The following is a 20,672-nucleotide window of genomic DNA, read 5'->3' as shown; positions in this document are numbered from 1 at the left end:
CATTAAATGCTTAAACATGGGATATAGCTGACTTCATACATCAGATGTAGGCAAGATGTAATATTTACTGACTGACTGACATTTGGTAACTGGGAAGGTCAGCCTGGGTCAGAGACCAATTTTCAGTGGAGGCCTATGGAGAAAAGCTCTACGGTACAAACTTTGGGCATTAAAAGGTTACACAATACTGATTTAAATACTTAGCATACATCACTAAACATATATTAAAGTATACAATTGACAAGACAAAAAAATATACACTCAAAAAACATTGGTGCCTTCCAGAAGAGTGTAACCGTTGACAATTTTAGTTAACTAGAAATGCTGGTTGACATAACACTTGAGACAGAATAGCTTGATTACTGAGCTATCAAAATTAGTTTTGGAAATAGAGAGTTTTGTCTTAAGTAATGGGGATAAAAGTGTAGCATGTGAAAGTCAAGTACTGGTAGTAAAGGAAGTGAGGGGATAGGTGAAGAATACAGAAATGAAGGGGAGATAGTGGTAAGAGTTGATTTAGGTTGTATGGAGGGACGATTATAGGATGGGAGTAGTGTGGGGTAGTTAAGCAGTATAATTACTAGAAATGGGTGAAGTTTGTGGCAAGTGTAAGAGTGGAAGTTAAAAATCAGGATAAAATGAGAAGAAAGTTAGAGAAGGCGAAACAAGATATTATAGGGGGGGGGGAGTACTGATTGTAGGCTTTGACGATAAAGATAGAGGACTTTAACTGTAGACATTATTAACTAGGATACAAAATTGATGTAAGAATGCATAGAGGTAAGAGGAAAACAGCTTGGGTTTTTAGTGAGATTGGTATGCAAGTTAAATGGCAAGACAAGTACTGCTGGCTCACTTTGATGTGGCTAAATTTTATGCCAATATAAGGGCACTGGTCTAACACACACACACAATCACACACACACAGTTAAGATGAGTAATGAACCCACTGCATATTTTTGGGAAATGGGAAGAAAATAGAGCACCCAAGGAAAGCTCATACAGACACATATTTTCAGACATTGGAAATTTACAGAAAACAAAACAGGATTACGAGAAAGTGATCATATCAGTTATTAATTATTCATGTAAAACTGTTCAAAGCACTGTGATGTAAATGACTAACACTAGATACTTTTGAGCAGAAAATTCTTGACAAGCAAAAAGAATGCCTTCTCGACTCACCCTTCTTTGCTTCCTTCCGCCAATCCCTCATCTGATATTTCCAAGAAGAGGTTCCGATTGGAGAGTACTGCAGTCCAGTAGGAAACCTTTGATTCAGTCAGCTGAAAGTAGAAATGCAGAAGGTGTGGTTTTCCATGCACTGGAAAATCTTGCATCACTGTAAGCTTCCCTTGCTGAAAGATCCCAAACATGAAGTCTATAGTTATTCATGGCATCATTTAGAAAGACAGATTAAATCAGAAGTTAGTTTTCTGTTTTAACACCAACAATATGACATTTTCCCCCAGTAAGACCCACTAGACACAAGCGTCTCCTTTCAGTGATGATGTGTAACTCTTGGTCTGGTTAAATGACTCGCTCAAGAGCTGCAAAGTATGCAAACTGAAACTGATAAAAATCAAATCCAGGTCTAAATGATCATACTTGGAGTTTAATCCAGCAACAAATGAAATTCACAGAAAACATTTGTCTTAATACGTATTGCAGTTACCAAACTCTGAAGAAACCAAAACTAGTGCCATTAGTGGCCAGAATTATCCTGTTTCTACATTCCATTACTTTTAACCATATACATCAAGACTACCGTGCCACAACAGGCACTAAGCTGTAAATCAAGACCATATACTGCACCCTCTCAGGTGAGAGAAATAAGGAATTGTAACCATGGTGAGGCCAACATTGGCAGAAAAAAAATTCAATAAACATCACCTGCCACAAGAAACTGTCTTTCCTTCAATGCCTGAAATGAAATTCTTGTGTGAAATAAACTTAGGACTAAATGTGTCAGTTGAATGAAAACATTACCAAAATCAACATTGACCCCTTTTTCCCATTTTTGTACATGGGGTTGGGGTTTCACATTAACAGTGACCATCACCTGAAGGCAATGTTCACACTGCTAGGTAGCTAGGAAAATACAGTTATGCAAGTAAACTTACTATAACAGTACATATTTGAATGATCACTCCGGTAGTAGCCATAATTATACGAGTTATTTCTTGCCAACGATACAGCAGCCATCCAGCTTCCAAAGCTTCAGGGTACATTCCATATACTCACACAGTTAGCTCAAGCTGTTCTGTCAAGAAGACTGGTTTGGGTGCCAAGCTCTCCAGAGCGTTCATGCCAACTGAAGGTGGCTGAGCCCTAAGAGGACATAGGTAGGAGTAAAAAGACATGAATGTCCACACCTTTGCAAAAGAATACATTACAAAAATAAGGGGGTGGAGGGAGGGAAGGGGTGATTACTGCAGCAGTGATCCTTTGAACATTTACTGTTATGGTAAGTTTACTTATACAACTGTAATATGTCCATATTGATTACTGCTGCAGCAGCCTTGGCTACATAAGCATACAACCCTAACTTCCTACATTTGAGAGGTGGATGTAGAAAGGTCCAGGAGCCCGTGGAGAATGGTCTTAGCAAAGCCTGATCTAGTCCTAGAGGGGGAATCAAGCTTGTAATGCTTTGAAAACGTATGTACAGACAACCAAGTTGCTGCTTCTAGAATACTTCTAGAATCTAGTCTTTTCCAAAATGCCATAGATGAAGCCAAGGTCCTGAGAGTGGGCCATGACCTTGCTTGGAATAGTTTTGTTGTGGTAAGTATAACAAAAGGTAACAGCCTTGCACAACCATTGCAAATAGTCTGCTTTGATACAGGTTGTCCCTTTCTCTTATCTTCACATGAAATAATAGATCCAAAGATTTGAAAGATTTACATGTTCTTCATATTGATCACTGCTGCAATAGTCTTAGCTATATGGGCTACATCCTGCCAAGGATATAACAGTTGGTCAACTTCCAAAGCTTCAGGGCACCTTACACTCACCCAAACTGTTAAGCAGCTAGAGAAGAGCTGACTAAAAGACAAGTTTGTGTATGAAGCACTTCAGAGCTTTCCTGATGTGGAATAGAATATTCTTCTGAGGCTTTTGTGGATCCTGATATGGAAAAGAATGCTCTTCTGAGGCTTTTGTGGATCCTGATGTGGAAGAGAATGCTCTTCTTAGGCTTTTGTGGATCCTGATGTGGAACAGAATGCTCTTCTGAGGCTTTTGTTCATAGGTTCATAGGTTCATACTAGGCTATCTGCCCTAGGGCATTTATAAGTCTAGCCAGAGTGTGTGTGGCTTTCACCACCCCTTAGGATGAGAATACTATACCCATTAGTTTGCTGTGCCTCTGTCCAGCAGTGATACAGACATGATTCCCGGGGTAAAACTACGATCTCCCATCCACTCATCAAGATTTCTCTTGAACAGAGTCAGTGAGGGGCTCTGCCTCACATGGACTGGGATTCTGTTCCATAGTGTAGGGAGTCTCTGGGTGATGAATCTGTCCCTCCAGCACGTCCTATTTATATCCGTGTTGAGGTTCAAGTCTCTTGCTCTCGTGGCTCTGGTGGATTTGGATTTTTTGAGGTGGAGCATGTCCATTAATTCCGGGTTGGACATGGCCTTGTATGTCAGGCACAGATCACCTCTGAGCAGATGGTATGCGACTGAATAGAGCTGGAGTTTCTTCAGTCGGGCATCGTATGACATATGTTTGAGCTCCTTTATCCTTTTGGTGAGGAACATTTGGGGTCTTTCCAACTGCTGCAGGTGTCGGGTAAGGTACATTCCGAATGGGGCGTTGTACTCAATCATTGGCCTGATAAGTGAAGAGTACAGGGGTACAATGACCTCTCCTGATCTGGATGTGAATCCCTTCATGATCAGGTGGGCAATGTAGAAGGTCTTCCTAACCACTTTGGCAATGTGAGTGTCAAAAGGGAGGTTACTGTCAACTTGGGTACCCAGGTCCCTGATAATTTCTTCCGTGTTTAATGGATTACCACCTATGTGGTAATTAGGGGTTACACCTTGTTTTTCCCAAAGGGTATGACTATACATTTTTTGGCATTTAGCTTAAGGCCATGGCTCTGGCACCAGTTATCCATTTCTATGAGACCTCTCTGGAGGATGTCTGTGTCTGATGGAGTGTCAATTATGGTGCCCAGTTTGCAGTCATCTGCAAATTTTGTCAGCCACAATCCCCCTATGTTTGCCTGCACTTTAGAAAAATAAATGCCGAACAAGAGGGGGCCCAGGACTGAGCCCTGTGGGACACTGCTCATGACCAGCTTAGAGTCTGACATGGCACCAGCAACTCTAACCCTGTGTGTTCTGTCCTTGAGCCAGTTTGCAACCCATCTTGTGACATATGGGTTTACATCTAAGCTGGTGAGCTTTTCTATGATGCCCGAGTGGGGTATTGTGTCGAACGCTTTTGCTAGGTCAAGGTAGGCTGTGTGAACTGCCTTACCCTCATCAATGGCCTTAGTGACTGTTTCGAAAAAGTTGACCAAGTTCAAGAGGCAGGATCTGCCCTTGACAAAGCCAAATTGGGTAGGATCCAGTGTCTGTAGGTCCCCAATGTCTTTATTTATGAGTTCCATTATGATCCTCTCCATAGCTTTGCAGACAAGGCTCGTCAAGCTTATGGGGCGGTAATTTCCAGGGTCCGTAGAAGCACCGCCTTTGTGGAGTGGGACCACAGTTGCCGTACCCCATTCTTTGGGTACGTATCTTGTAGTAAGGCTAAGATTAAACAGCAGCCTTATGTGTGGGTTTAGTTCCTCATTGAGTTCGTGTAGCACACAGCCGGGGACACCGTCCGGTCCCATTGATGCTGTGTTTTTTGCTTTAGAGAGAGCAGCTCTCACCTGGGCATCTGAGATGTTTGGGAGGCTAGACTCTGGTGGGATAGATATTTCTCCTTTTGGGGGGGAGGGAGGGGAGAAATTTGCACTGAACCTGTCTGCCAGTATGTTGGCAATATCTGTGGGTTCAGTGATTTTTTTATCATTTTGGACTAATTCTGAGCATATCTGGGAGTTTCCACCCAGGTTTCTAACATAGCTAAAGAAGGCCTTATGATTGTCTTTTGTGTCATTAGTGATTTTTCTCTCAAAGTTGGCCTTGGATGATTTTGAGTGATCGTAGTTTTTTGCTAGTATTGATCAGAGATGCCTTCCCTTTTAGGGATTTTGCTCTGTCATGTAGTAGCTTTCTCCTCTTGTTGTAGAGTTTGTTTATGGCTGGGGTCCACCAGACCGGGCGACTGCCTTTGGTGGAAAGGGTCTTGATTTTATTAGGGATTGCTTGATCCATACATTCCTGGAGGTGCTCGTAGAAGGCATTTGTAAGGGTTTCAGCAGCGTGGGTTGTGGTTTCCACTGGCTCGGGGGCCTTGAAGGATACCACTCCAGTCTTAAGAAGTGTGAAGTTTGTTTTTGAGAAGTTCTTCACTGTGGTCTTTTTTGCTGGGGGTGGGGGCGAGATGTGGATCTCCAGTGAGATTAATTTATGGTCTGATCTCACCAATGAGGGATATACTTCCGGTGTGGAGCATTTTGTCCCCATGTTTGTGATGATCAGGTCTAGTATATTTTCTCCTCTTGTGGGAATGGTGACTAGTTGTTCCATAGCATTTGAGTTTATGAACTCCAGGAACCTTTGGGCTAGGGTGTTGGGGCTTGAGTAATGTTCCCAGTCTATGTTTGGGTAGTTGAAGTCACCCAATATGATGGTGTTTGGAGAGACATTCATACTCTCCAGTGTCTTCAGGAAGGCTGTGTGGGTTTCCTGAGTTTGAGAAGGTGGTCTGTAGCATGTTACAAACTGTAGGGCAGTTTTACCTATGGTTAATTGCACCTGGATGGTCTCCGATGCTTCGTGCGTTGCCACTAACCTGGAGGTGTGGGTATCCTTTATGAATATGGATACTCCCTCCTTTTGTGGTTCGGTCTGGATTTTGGGGCCGGAACGCATGATATGAGGTATAACCTGATAGTGCTGGGGTGCTCTCAGGAGCCTTGAACCAGGTTTCAGTCACAGCACAGACATCAATGTTCTCCATACTGAGGAGGGCTTCGAGGGCGTGCATCTTGAGGTTTAGACTTCTGGCATTGAGCAGTATTACCCTTAGTTTTTCTCCATTTTTGTTTTCTAGGGCGGTAGGTTTATCATTTGAGCCTTGCCTAAAAAAGGCACTATGGGGGTGGCAAGAGCCTTTGCCAATATCCGGAAGCCCAGGGGTGACAGGTGCAAGCCGTCACAAAGTAAATGTGGATCCTGATGTGGAACAGAATGCTCTTCTGAGGCTTTTGTGGATCCTGATGTGAAACAGAATGCTCTTCTGAGGCTTTTGTGGATCCTGATGTGGAACAGAATGCTCTTCTGAGGCTTTTGTGGATCCTGATGTGGAACAGAATGCTCTTCTGAGGCTTTTGTGGATCCTGATGTGGAACAGAATGCTCTTCTGAGGCTTTTGTGGATCCTGATGTGGAACAGAATGCTCTTCTGAGGCTTTTGTGGATCCTGATGTGGAACAGAATGCTCTTCTGAGGCTTTTGTGAATCAACGGTCACCTCATGCTTTCCTTTGCTGGACAGATAAATTCCCTTTGGGAAAGAAACCTTCCATTGTCTTATATTTACTGATGTTTTATTACTTTTCTTTTCAGGAAATTTATTTTAAAGCTAAGAGTGTTGTGTTTTAATGAACTGCCTTGAGACAGGAATGCACTTTTAAAACAGAGGGCTCATATTTTTTGTCCATTTTATAGTAGTGTAAACTAACAGACAACATATATTTTGTGGAGAAACTGTGTTTGATTTTCTGTTGGTGGGCTGCATAGTGTTTGAAAGTGATTTTTTATTGTGTTTTTCTGTCAAAAAAGTAACTTCTTTGGATTGGTAGTATTACTGGCATTTGCTGCTGGTCTTCCCTAGGAAAGACGCAATTTGCCTCAGCCACAGGTGGGTGACTGCTGTTTCCATTTGTTGTACCTCAGACTACTCACCTTTTACCCCAAATCCCACTGGATTAATATCTACAGCCACTATGGACCAGGGGTTAGCCACATCCTATGCGGCTGCTGGAGTCCCCTCAGTGGGAAAGGGAGAGCCACTCTTGTCATGCCTGGGAGACGGAACAGGGAAGATTTCCTTTTATGTCAGAATGCAATCCCCATCCCTGAGGAAGCAGTAACTGTTGTTAAGAGCATAGTTGTCCCCATTTTTCCTGTCAAAAAGAAACAGAAAACCAAACATGTATTTGCTCCTCCTCAAAATTTCTTTGGATAAAAGTTATTTACTGGGACTGGCTCAGGACTTAATTCAGTCTATTGATTCTTTTTGTAGAGTAGTTCATGGTAAAAGAAGGAAGGATGCCTCTTGTCTAAAAGAGATTCAAAATTCTGTATCTGAACAAGATGATGCAAGGATGAATTCAGGATTTTGTCCTCAGACTTCTGATTTAGGCTCAGAGAAGAGCTCAGTTTCTTATTCTTACTGTGGGGGCTTCTCTTTCCCAAAGACTAGTGCTAGAATGTTCCAGTATTTTCAGTGGGACAACACTGAGGTTTCTTAGTTCCTCAGGAAAATACTGAGGTGTTACAGAAGGATTTTTCTGAACCTATACCCATTCTCCCTGTCCTATCTGTTTTAGATGATGTGAGTCTTACTGTCTGCAATTTTCCAGATAGTCAGCCAGATGTCCCTAAAAAGGCAGAAAAGATGTATAAAGTTCCTCAATCTTTTAAATTATACGCTATTTCCAAACCTGACCCAGCAGTTACAACCTTAGCAGACTCCACTGCTGCTAATCATGTAGTTAATTCCAATCCTACTCTTTACAATAAGGATGGGAAAATAGACATGTATGGAAAAAGTGTATACTTCTGCAACTTTGATTTTCAGAGTTTTTAGACTGTCAGGCTCATAAGTTAAAATTTTTTCTGACATATTGTGAAAGTATGAGGAAGGCTTCAAATAAGGTTTCTTCTTGTGAAGAAAATACTGCTTTAAATAACTTGGTTTCTTCTACTGCACAGGTCACTACTCATTGCTTGCAGTGTGTATATGATTCTGTTGACAATTCTTCCAGGACTATAGCCATTGATACTGGTTTGAGTAGGTTTCCTTGGCTGTATTCTCAGAACCTTCCAAAGATTTAAAAAACAAAACTTTAAACTCCCCATTAGAGATTTAATGTTTGGTCCCTCTGCTGCAGGACTGATCGAAAAGTATGATGAAAGGGGCACGCTGATCCAGAGAATCTCAAGATTTTTCAGCCCTCCTTTTCCAAACTGTCCAAGGGATTGTCTTTCTCCTCATCCATTTCTGGCAAAAAAAAAAACAGAATAAACCGTGTTAACAGAAATCAGGTAAACAGACATTTAAGAAGTAGCAATGGGGTTCCAGAAAGAAGTCTTGAACCTTCCAAAACAAAAAAAGACAGTCAAAAAAGTCTGAACAACTATTTTAGAGACCTTGTGACCCCCTTCCATCCTGGCCCCTCTTCTCTTCCAGAAAGTCTGGATTTCCATTTTCTCTTTGGCAACAGATTATCTCACACAAGTATGTTCTGAAAATCATTCAACAGGGTTAAAGATGGCAGTGGGAGGAAATTCCTCCTTTCCAGGGGGTCACTTCTCATCCTGCAGATCAAACTCTTGCTTCCACCTGTTCATTACATGTTCTCCCAATGAGTGAAAGAACCACTTCGTCCTTCCCAGGTGAGGAAGGGATTTTATTCAAGGATGTTCCTAGTGTCAAAGAAAGAAAATACTTTGAGACCAGTTCTGGATCTTTATTTCCTAAACCCATTTGTAATAGTGGCCAAATTCAAAATGATGTCACTTCACTAATTGTTACTTCTTCCTCTTTCAAGACTTCTGGTAGCTCTAGACTTAAAAGATGCTTGTCATCAGATCCCTATTGATCCAAACTTCAGGTGTTTAAAGTTTGCACATTATCAGTTTTCTGCCTTACCCTTTGGACTATCTACTGTAGCAAGAGTGACCATAAAGTGTTTAGCTCCAGTTCATTGAAGTCTACAGGGTAGCCACATTTTTCAGTATTATAGATGACTTGCTTTTCTTTGCAGAGTCTTTTGCAAAGTGTCAGGAATATCTTTCTTGGGCAACAGATCTCTTACACAAGCTGGGATTCCAATAGAACATTCAAAAGTGTTTCTGGACTCCTTTACACTGCATTATGTCCCTGGGATGTCAGCTAGACAACTCAGTTCAAAGTGTTTTTCTTCCATAGGAAAAAAACAGATTTTTCTCTAGATCTATTTCTAAGGTTTTCCACTCACAATTCAGTCACTGTGAGGGAATAACTCAGAATTTTGGGTCTCATAACATTTATGATTCTCATGATACCCCTGGCAAGATTGCATATGAGAAAGGTACAGTGGCATTTGAAATATCTTTGGTCACAGCATCAACGCCCTTTATCTTTTCAGATCCCAGCAGTGGGGTTTGTCAGAAGAGAAATGTTTTGGTGAAGACAACAGATATCTTTAAATCCATGTCTCCTCTTCTTCATCCCTGCTTCAAAGCAGTCAGTCACCACAGATGCTTCGGAGTTTGCTTGCAGAGCAGTTTCAGGAGGGACAAACATGCAACGGGTATTGCATCTGTCCTTGGTGTCCAAGCACATAAATCCCAAGGTGACAGTTGCTCTGACCAAGGCACTCAACTCGCAGAGCCATCTTTGGTTCCTGGGACTTCTTCAAGTGGTTAAGACAATACCACAGTCATGTGGTACATTAAAAAGCAAGGGGGAATCAGGACATACCCCCTTTGCAGACTAGTCATGTTAGCTTGGGATGTAGTTTCACAGCACAATCGCACTCAACAGGCATTCTACATTCCATCAGAACTAAACTGTGTGGCACACAAGCTGAACAGGACCAGGACATACCCTCATGAATGGAAAGTACATTAGGGATCATGCAAGGTTTGATCTATTTGTGGGGAGTTCCTCAAGCTGATCTCTTTGCTTCCTCTTTCAACAATCAACTGACCCAAATCTGTTCCAGGACTTCATTCAAGAAGGCATGGAAGACAGATGGCTTTTTTCTTTGGACAGTAATGTTTTCGTAAGCCTTTCCACTAATATCCAGGGTACGTCTGAAGATTTAAAAGGAATCTCCCAAGATCGCTGTGGTGACTCCCTTCTGTTGTAGCCCAGGCAACATTAGTTCTCCCTGCTTTTGGAAATGTCTAGAAACAATTACAAAGACATACATCTGGAGTGTTTCTCCCAGGGCCTCGGCTTAATAATTGGCTTCATTTCAAGTTGGACTTTCCCGGTAAACAAATGTTAAATAAATAAAAATAATAAAAAAATAAATTACCACAAGCTTCTTCACAGACTGGATCTAGTCACACAAGAAGAGGGGTATTTGATACACCCAGACATTAATCATCTTCAACTGACTGTCTGGATGATAGAATCTTAATTCCCTTTTGGCACCTGTTTTCGGAAGGCATGCAACAGGTACTTACACAGCCAAGAAAGCCTGCTACTAGGAAGGCATATGTTAGCAAATGGAAAATGTTTTCTAGCTGGTGCCATCAACATAACCAGCACCCATTCAGGCTAGTTTTTAACTGGTTTTACAGCATTTGTGAATTGTTACACTACAGCCCTTTCTTATTATCTATCAAGGTTCATTTAAATCAGCCATTTCAGCATGTCTGCCCATAGTTCCTCCTCTTTCAAGGCGCTCTCATGTCAAAATGTTCTTGAAAGGGGTTTTGTATAAGAGGCCTCTAAATAAACCTAATTTTGTCTTTGAGAAGCTAACACTTGCTCCATTTGAACCAGTTAACTTGGCTGACTTGAGCTTCTTAACAAGGAAACACTTTTACTGACTGCAATAAAACGGCCACCAAGGAGACATGAATACACTTCTTTAGCACTTTTGTTCGCTCGCTTTATTAGAATTGAACTTTGTATTCTATGAGTCATATTTCTGAAAGTAAATTTAAAAGGCTCATTAAAAACCATGTGATCATGGCAACAAATTAAATCCAAACATATATTTAAAGAAATACATACCAGCAGTGCTAAAAGAACTATAACCAAGTTAAAAACACTGTTTCAAAATTAATCCATGTAAGAAGAAGACAGTAAAATTTAAAAATACAGTGTTCACAGTTTCTGTGCAAATAAAAAGCATTTTATATTAATGTGATCATTAAGCCCTGGTTGTTCATCAGTCACCATCCTAATTTGCCATTCAGTCTCACTGCAGTCAAGACATTGATATTCCCTTTGAACCTGTTTGAGCCCACCATGTCAAGGACAAAAAAATTAAAACTTCCTAAAATCTACACAAGACAGAGAATGCTTAGCTAAAACGTGAATATCTTTTTTATAAATAGCCAAGGTGTGTTCGTAAATGCGTTTAGAAAGTTTTCTTACATTTTTAATACTGTAGAAGCTAGTGCAGGTCCCAACTTGCTAGATAAATACTCCACGTATGTTACAATCATATCTATTCCTTGCGTTGACGATTCTGTTTACATCATGCACAAAAACACTGGAACAGTTACTTATGTAGCTACACTGTCTACATTTCCCACATTTAAATGTGCCAAGTTAATAGAGTACTAGTCTGTTGTTGTTTGAACTTCTCAACCATATTTTTTTACATTGTGGTGCTTTTTGTGTGTGAAAAAGGGAGCGTCACCCAAAATATTAACCCTGTCCTGATTTCCTTTGATGATTTTCCAGCATACCTCTCAAATGTAAAGATTTTCACAGAATGTCCAGATTTTTGCCTCATATTTTTGGCCTGTTCCTCATAGAAACTTTTTTTTTAACAATACACTGGGATGATCTAAAGATTAAAGTCACTAAATAATGACATGTGTTTGAGTTTCAGACTTCATATCCATCAGAAAATGGTTGCTAACAGAAATTATGTTATTCTAGTAACTTTCTAAGTTTATAAGAGCATCATCATTTAAAATGTGCCCCTATTTTTGGGCCTATGTCCCACCATCATGTAGAGCTTTGTCCAGATTTTCTTATGCTAAAAAGATTGAGAGGTATGTTTTCCAGTTGTTACAAACTGTGTTTTGAATAAATGTCATATCTGTAGAAATAGGCTGCTGAAAAGCTTTGTGTGCAATGCCTCCGGAGGTATTGATGTTGAAGCATTTTAAAATGGGTTTAACCTTACTCTTTCTTAGTTCCACAACTTCAGTATTGTTAAGAAGGCCCATTGTGTATCCCCTTTGTATGAACATATTTTCCAAAAAAACATACTCTCAGTTGCGAAGAGTGAATCAGTGCTGGTTAATCTACTTAATCTTATGAACTTCCCCTTGATGACCACTTTTTCATATGAAAGGGGTGCAAATAATTATTAACAAAAATATCCTTCTGCAAATACAACTTTGGATTTCACCATTGGTTTCATCAACCGACAGATAACTATCCAAGTAGTTAACTGTTTTGCCCATATCGCTGACGGTAAACTTAAGTCCGTACTTGAGATGAGGTGTTCAAGCAAAATCTGGAATTCATCAGAAGTACCATTCCAGACAAAAAGTAAGTAATCAAACAACTGCTTGTAAAATAAAATTTATGTGCATGGGTGACGATGTGGTCATGTTCCCAAGTGGCCATCACCAGGTTTGCAAAAATAGGAGCCACTCTGGCTCCCATGGCAACACCACTTTGTCTGCAAAATGTTCCTTGAAACTCAAAGAAGTTGTTACCCAGGACAATGTTGAACAGTTCACAAAAGGTGTTGAGAACAGTGTTCTCGAAGTTGTTTACTTAGTTAAATATACCCAACCATCTCTACCCCAGTCTGTTAGCAAATACACGTATATAAGGACACTACATCCATGCATACAAAGAAGCACTGCTCGTTTAGGTTATGCACCTGGCTCAAAAGTTCCAATAAGTGTCAAGGGTCCTTCAGATAGGACTGAGATTGTTGAACTACTGGAGTCAACATAAAGTCCAAGAATATTGAGATAGGCTCAGTTTTGTAAAAAAACAGCCGCGACAATAGGATGAAATTCAAGATTGTTGCGGTCTTTATGTATCTTTGGTATACCAAAGTAATGAGCCATTTTAGGTTGATCCAATTTTAAGCAATTGTAAACATTACAATCAATCTCTTCTTCGCAGAGTAAATCAAATAAAATGCAATTAAAGTTGTTACAATGTTCATTAATGGTATCAATGTGCACTCATAATAGGAACAGTTTATGAACAGATGTATCCACGAATACAATGGTGCTACTAGTCTGCCTTCATGATATGAATGCCCTTATTTTCATTCAGTTCTTTTAAAGCAATTCTTTCTAGTGACTACAAATTGTAATATTTGTTTTTTTGCCAACACTTTTCCTTAGTTCTCTTTCACATGCATCACTAAATGCCTGCAATGTTGGGTGAAAAGGGGGATTATGTATACTCCTGGTAGAACACTTTTTATTTTTGCCCTTGAAATGGGTTATATCCTTAAGTAAATATTTAAGATTTAATTTCTGGATATAGGGTTGCAAACGATGATGACTTTAGTAAGGTTGGCTATCTGTGTAGGAAAACTAAAGCCCTTTTCAAGTACTCAGAAATAACTTTCGCCAAGTGGATAAGTGCCAAGATTGACTACATTATTATATTTATTTTACTTCCATTTCCTTTCCCTTCCTCTCCCCCTTTCCCTTTGTTTTCCTCATTTTGTTTGACCACTGAGGAGCCCAGTGTGTCCATGACTACTCTCCGGGGAACCAAACTCCAAAATGTACAACTACAAACTAGTGTCCAAAAAACAGCAATGGCAAACAAACAGAAGCAAAGGCAATTTATTGAAATTAATATTACTACTAACACAACTAAAATAAGTGCTTTTGTTTAGATAATACTAAACTTCAGAAAAAAATTAAAAAAAATCATGAGATACCTTTTATAACACTAAATCAGGTGAATCTCAAACTCAAAGATACACAGTAACTAGTCTAGTTTAAAGCAACTGCTCCAATATAACACACAATATGTTAAACGGTACTTAGTAAAATTTTACACTTTACAATTCCATTAATAAAATGAAAATAATTTTTATTTTATCTATCATAAAATTTCATTTTAAAAGGCTAACGATCAAAATTCTATAATTTAAACTTGGTGGGGTAGTAGCCTAAATCAGCCACCACAATTTTTGCTCTTCCAATATTAATTTTCCAAAGTCCCCCTCTCGGGTTCTTCAGTATTTGCTCTAAAATAGCAAATTTAAAACCATGTCCTGGATATTGACTTGTGTTAATAAAAAGAAAAGCACCATTACTTTGTATAAATCTCATACACATGCTCATAAATACATTGGCACAATTTATGCTCAGTTTTACCAAAGTAAAATATGGAGCATTGGAAACAATTAGCAATATATGCAACACCCTGAGAATAACAGGAGAACCAACCTAGAATAGAAATATTTTTATTAGCAGTCTCAATTGTTGACACAATTTATATAAGGACATTGGTGGCATGCCCCACACTTAACCATTTTACCATTTATTTTACTTTTTATTGGTTGTTCAAAAATATTCTTCAACTTACTTCCTCTCCTATATATAAACCTTGGGCAAACCCCCACCAGGTCCCTGATATCCCTATAAGCAGCAATTAAACCCCTATTTGTCTCAGTAATACCGGAAATTTCTACACTATTCAAATTAAAAAGTAGAAATAAAAGAACAAGAACTACTGTTACTGGGATCAACGTTCAAAGATTCATTAAAATGACAAAATCCCTCAGCCTTATCGCCACTAATAACAGACGCATCATAATTAGCAGGACCCCTACTCGGATCTAACAAGGGAACATAAAACACAGTTTGTCTTTTATACACAACTTCTTGAATGCTACTAATCAACTTAGAAGGATATCCCCCTATTCAAAAACATCCCCCGAAGTAAGTTACACTCCTTAACAAAATCATCATCTTCCATTACCACTCCTGTGGCCCTAACCAAATGGCCTTTTACGACTGCACATTTTACATGAAAAGGATGGTTACTACTAAAATGAAAAAAAAAAAAAAAACAATTAGTATACATTGGTTTTCTATAAATTTGGGCCTTAACCTTATGAAAACCCTGATTTTTACTTTAGTTGCGTTAGTAGTAGTATTTTTGATAAACTGCCTTTGTTCCCATTTCAGTTTGCCGTTGCTGTTTTTTTGGATACTCTCAGGGGAAAAAGGGGCCAGAGATAAAACAGGAGGTAATACAAACTCATTTTGTCAATTTTGCTCATTATATTGTTAAACTGATTGTCACCCTTCACATTCATATTACTACTACTTGTGTTACCAATTAATGTGGTCCCAGCAGCCAAATTTTTAGTTTTGTTCAAAGCGGACTTTTTGATGGTAAGACATAACTGAGCGGTATGCTTCTGCATCCCTCATTAACTTCTTTTGTTTCCTATGGATGACAGTGGAAACAAGTCAGCTAATCTTGGCACTAATGCTGTAATATAAACCCACTAAGTTGTGCAAAATCCACGTCACTGGTGATGGTCACATTAAGCTGTCTGACACTAGTTTCCAAAACCTTAATTTTGTTCAAATAATCAGTGATTAAGATTTTTAACATTTCAATCCCAGCATTGCTAAACAGCCAAACTAAATCTTGATGTAATTTCTCACCTGGAACGACACGATTTGGAAACTTAAAGATGCACCATTTGGAAACTTAAAGATGCACAAACCAAATGGGATCTGTTCCTTCTTAGCACATTTCCATAAATAATGGACTTCATACCGTAAGGACTTCAGTTTATGCACTTGCTTCTCTAGGGTGAAAATATTAGCTTTGCAAGAATCAAGACCAAATGAATGATCATTATAGTTAACGTTTTGCTGAGACTGCGGTCCATGTTGTAAATTAGTGAAAGATTAGATACATCATTAATGAGGTCACTAATACTTGTACTAGTACCTGCAACTACAGAAGCTAACACACATTCATGTCAACTTGCATCTTCTTTGATACGGGAGCCAACATGAGTCTGACAACCTTTTAATTCATTTATTTCCTCTGGTATGATCAATGGCTCTTCCACAGAATTTTTCCAAGAACCCACAAATATCAGATGCTGCAGACGTGAGTTTCTGTGCAAGTAAAATGAAATCTTCCAGCACAGGGTGAATAGATAGATCCAAGTTCACATCCAGAGCAGTGAGCGGGGAGTCTCCTGTCAGGCAAGCCATTGGTCTGAACCAAAATGTAAAAACATCTAAAAACAGTGTAAATAAAACTGAAACCAATATAAACAAGAAAACAGCCACCAAGGAGACACAAATACACTTCTTTAGCAATTTCGTTCACTTTATTAGAATTGAACTTTTTCAGAAATACGACTCAGAATACAAAGCGAATTGAAAAGGCCCACTAAAAACCATGTGATCATGGCAACAAATAAAATCCAAACAGAAATGAATACCAGCATTGTTAAAATGAACTATAACCAAGTTAAAAACTCAAAACGTTTCAAAATTAATCCCTGTAAGAAAAAGTTTTACTTACTGCTCTGCCCTCTGCAAGAAGGGTATCTGAGTAACAAGCTCTTATAGTGACCTGACCCTATCTCAATTTTCCATAGGGACAGGGTTTCTTTGAAAAATGAAAGCTACGTACTTACCATAACAACACATTCATGTTGTCCAATTTTTGTCCAGTTCAACACATGGGTAAACAGATCTGACTGGATCCAACCTCGGAGCAGTCTCTGAAGCTTCTTCAGATCCAGCTCTCTGACGCCTCCCCTACCCATAATTCCCAGTACTCCACCCTAAAAGCTCAGATCTCATTTGCTGTCTGAAGAATTCAAATGTGCTCTCAAGGGCTTTCATTTTTTCCACATATATCATTTTGCGTTACAACTATTATAACTATTTCTCCTCTCCTTACCAAGAGTTTTATACTCTCCACTACGATTTAGGTTGTAGTAAGTTTGTTCATTTAAAATTAGGTTTGACTTACACAACTGTATAGCTTTATTGTGAACTAGTTTAAATAGATTAAAGAATTTTTATATAATTATTACAGTGCTGTTTCTATAACGTAGATTTTTTTGGTGTGGCAGTAATGTGGACTTGGCTAGAAATATTGTTTTCTGCTTAATGATCACCGAATCGCAGGGCTTCAAGAAACTCTCTTAATGTGGATACAAGTTGCCCCTGCAAGATCTGCATTCACTTAAGGTTTACTGTTTGGGCACTGCCCATTTAGATTGCCAACCTTTTGCCTCCTTCAGTGTCACAGTTCTCCAAATCAGATGAGAAAAGCCGATCATAAAAGGCCTATGACTCCATTCCGCATCTCCTCAGTGTAGATTATCACCAGAACTGGTGAGCCTGGGGTTTCACTCTTCTCTCCTATTGTGCAAAAAAGAGATATTCTAGACCACCTTTGGTGGCCTCTTTGACCCGATCATCTAGAAGTCTTACTGAACAGCATGTTGACAGGATGATGAGGAAATTCCTCAAGATGCATATTCAGCTCTGGGTTTTCTTGGTACCATACATCCACTGGGAATGTGCAGAGTTTGGTCTAATTTTGGTTCTGACCTGCACCAAAATGCCTTTGTCAGAGTAGATAGCCCTGGTGGATTTGACACAGACAGCAGCCCTATATCTTTTGACAATGATGCGTTAGGCTCAGTCTCTCTTCTCGATCCAAAGTGTTGGTGTCAGGGTTTGGAGACTGGATCAATTCCAATAAAGTTGCAGCCATCATTGCCCCTTGGAGCTTCAGCTCTCAACAGCTTGGAGCTGAGGTCAGCTTTAGGGTCAAGGCATGCTGGTATCGAGAAATCTCCACCGTTTTTGGACAGGGGTAGATCCTCGAAGTCAACTGCAACTTTGGCCTTTGAGGCTTTTCACAGGATCCTAGCTTTGCCTAGGTAGAAGATTACTGCATCCAGTTTGCTGCCACCCAGACTCCAGCAAAATTATGTCTCTCCTTCCCATCTTCCTGTCAGACAGGGACAGTTGGGAACCATGGGCTTCTGAGGCTCCTTGCTACATTAGCTCCCAATCTGATTCTGAACATTCACAAGAAACAGTAAAAACGGAAGCACACAGACTCATCTCCAAGGTCTTTCAAGGAAGACACTGATTTGGATGAGGGTGAAAGGTCCCCCTAATCCCCTTCAAAAGAGGTCATCTTTGGTGAGATCCTTATATTGAGGAAACAGAAAGGGGGATGGTCTACACAAGATCCCTCACTTGATGAATTTGTATTCTTGGGTGCCTTTGGTTCTGGCTCAGCATCATTCTGGCTCATACCACCTGTTCATCCCCTCGTTAACCTCATGGCTCTCTGGGTTTGGAAGGACGCTGATGTGGTGAAACCTATACCCATGAAACTGGACAGAATTTTAGCAAGTCCCTAAGGAGAGGAAACAATGGAACACAGGCCCTCTACTCTAGTGGAAGCTATGATGGCAGCAGTGCTCTCTGAGGAAAGTTCCTCTTCTCATCCCTTTAACAGGGAGTCTAGGAAAATGGACAGATTTGGGAGATTGCCTTGTGCATCAGCGACATCTGCTCTCAGATCACCACCTTACTATGTTCCAGAGAAATTTGACCAAAGAAATCTCCAAATCTCTCTCAGGTGTATTGTCTGCAGATGGTGGACTCCCAGCTGTTTATCCCACAAGTCAACTTCCAATGTAGCCACGTGACTGTTTTCAAATGCAGACGATAGTATGACAGCAGGCAGTGGCATTAACATGCGCCAGCATGCCTGGATGCATCTCGGTGACTTTGAGGAATGCTTTAATACATCCTTCATTAATACACCTACAATGGTTCCATTCTCTTTGGGCACAAATTTAAAGACACATAAACCAGGAGTTAACAGGATAGCTTGACTTTCTCTGCAGTGGGAATCTGCTTTTCCACTCCACAAAAGGTAGTCTTCTAGGAATCAGAGGACAGGGAAAAATATATGGTTCTGAAAATCATACAACTCTTATCAAGATTCTCCTAGGGACAGACCTTCTCATTACAGGGGTGGAATTAGTTCAAAATGACATCTCTGTAGGGGCAGAGGAAGACCACATAATCAGGGCTTCTGCAGTCCTTTTTCCAAGAAGCCCTATCAGTACCCCTGAATGGATGCTTGACTGCTGTACTCTGGAGGCACTTGGGGGGGGGGGGCACTCGTCTTTGCACCCACAAGCCTGGCAAAAATAACTACAGATTCATGGGTGCTAAAGATAATTTCCAGATACTATTCAATTACCTTTTCCCTACTACCTCAGAGAAAGAGGAATATCCCATATGTTGCATCCAGTCATTGGGGAACAGCAGCAGTAGAAATTTCAAAACTGCTAGGGAAAAAAAAAAAAAGTCACCCAACCTGTCCCCCAAGAACAGTTAGAATCCAGGGTCTATTCAAAATTCTTTTTAGTGACAAAGATGACAGAGGACCTCAGACCCATTCTGGAGGTCAGTCACGTCAATCAATTTGTAAAACAGACAAAATTCTGGACGGTCATATGGTCTCGGTTAAGGAAGGATGACTGAATGTACTCAATAAATCTCCAGGATACTTACCTATCATGTGAAGATAGAGATAAGCTCCAAGAGATTCCTCCATTTTCAGCTAGAGTCCAATCACTATCCATTTACAGTACCAACTTTCGGTCTCATCAGTGCCCCCAAGGTGTTTACAAAGATGACAGCAATGGTGACAGCACACTTGCATCTGTTAGGGATCCAAGTTTTCCCCTAAATCAATGATTGGCTTCTAACTGCTGCCTACTAGCATCTGCTGGTGTGTCACCTGGATCTTATGCTGGTGCAGGATTTATGGATAACAATAAATCTTCCCAAGTGTCATATGACACCAACCCAACAAAAAGAATTTGTAAGATGCCACCTCAGTACCAACCTACAGAACGCCAGCCTTCCCGATACCCAGGTGTTATAATTATATCCAACTGTCACAAGAGTACTTCATCATCCTTCACCTCCAGTAAGACTGATCTTCCACGTGCAAGATCTCATGGCCTCCACAATACTGATGGCTCCAATGTCCACATACCACATGAGCACTCCAGTGGACTCTAGCAGTACAATGGTTTTGAACATGCACCCATTGCATGCAAAGATTAAACTTACTTGGATCTGAAGATGATACCTTGCCTGGTGGACTGTGTCCTCTTCAGTAACCGAGGGACACCCATTCCGGACAGACCTTCTAGTAGAGATTGTAACTACAGACATCACTTCTTGGGTGGGGTGGCGGGGCATTTCAAAGGGAGGATGGTCCAAGGTACATGGTCAGTCATATAGGCTAATCTTCACATCAATATCTTGGACAGGAGGGTGCTCCTTCCTAGCACTGCAAGCAAGCCAGATCACCTATCCAAGGCTGTGATCTCCATACAGACATACAATATGACAGTGGTATGGTATTATCAACAAATAGAAAGGAACCTGTTCTTATCAGAAGTAGCAATAGGGCATGTATGTTTAGCAGTGGAGATGTCCTCACACCACTTTGACAGCATCTCACATCCCAGCATCATCCTGTTTTAGTGGACAGAATGAGCAGGATTATCCTGACGCCTCACAAGTTGCCCCTCAGTCCAACAGTGGT

General features: G+C 40.2%; 1 protein-coding gene across 1 annotated transcript in view; it reads right to left on the bottom strand.

The window, feature by feature from the left end:
* LOC122806967 (ornithine decarboxylase antizyme 2-like) overlaps positions 1-20,672 on the bottom strand; it is a gene marked incomplete in the record, with an annotated part of 281,144 nt that overhangs the window by 247,726 nt on the left and 12,746 nt on the right. Inside the window, 1 exon segment of the mRNA XM_044077822.1 lies at positions 1,186-1,358. Within this exon segment, the coding sequence (XP_043933757.1) occupies positions 1,186-1,358 (173 nt within the window).

Source organism: Protopterus annectens, chromosome 7.part0 (genome assembly GCF_019279795.1).
Source record: "Protopterus annectens isolate FY-2018-M chromosome 7.part0, PAN1.0, whole genome shotgun sequence".
Lineage (NCBI taxonomy): Eukaryota > Metazoa > Chordata > Ceratodontiformes > Protopteridae > Protopterus > Protopterus annectens.
This window is presented reverse-complemented; position numbering and strand designations above follow the sequence as displayed.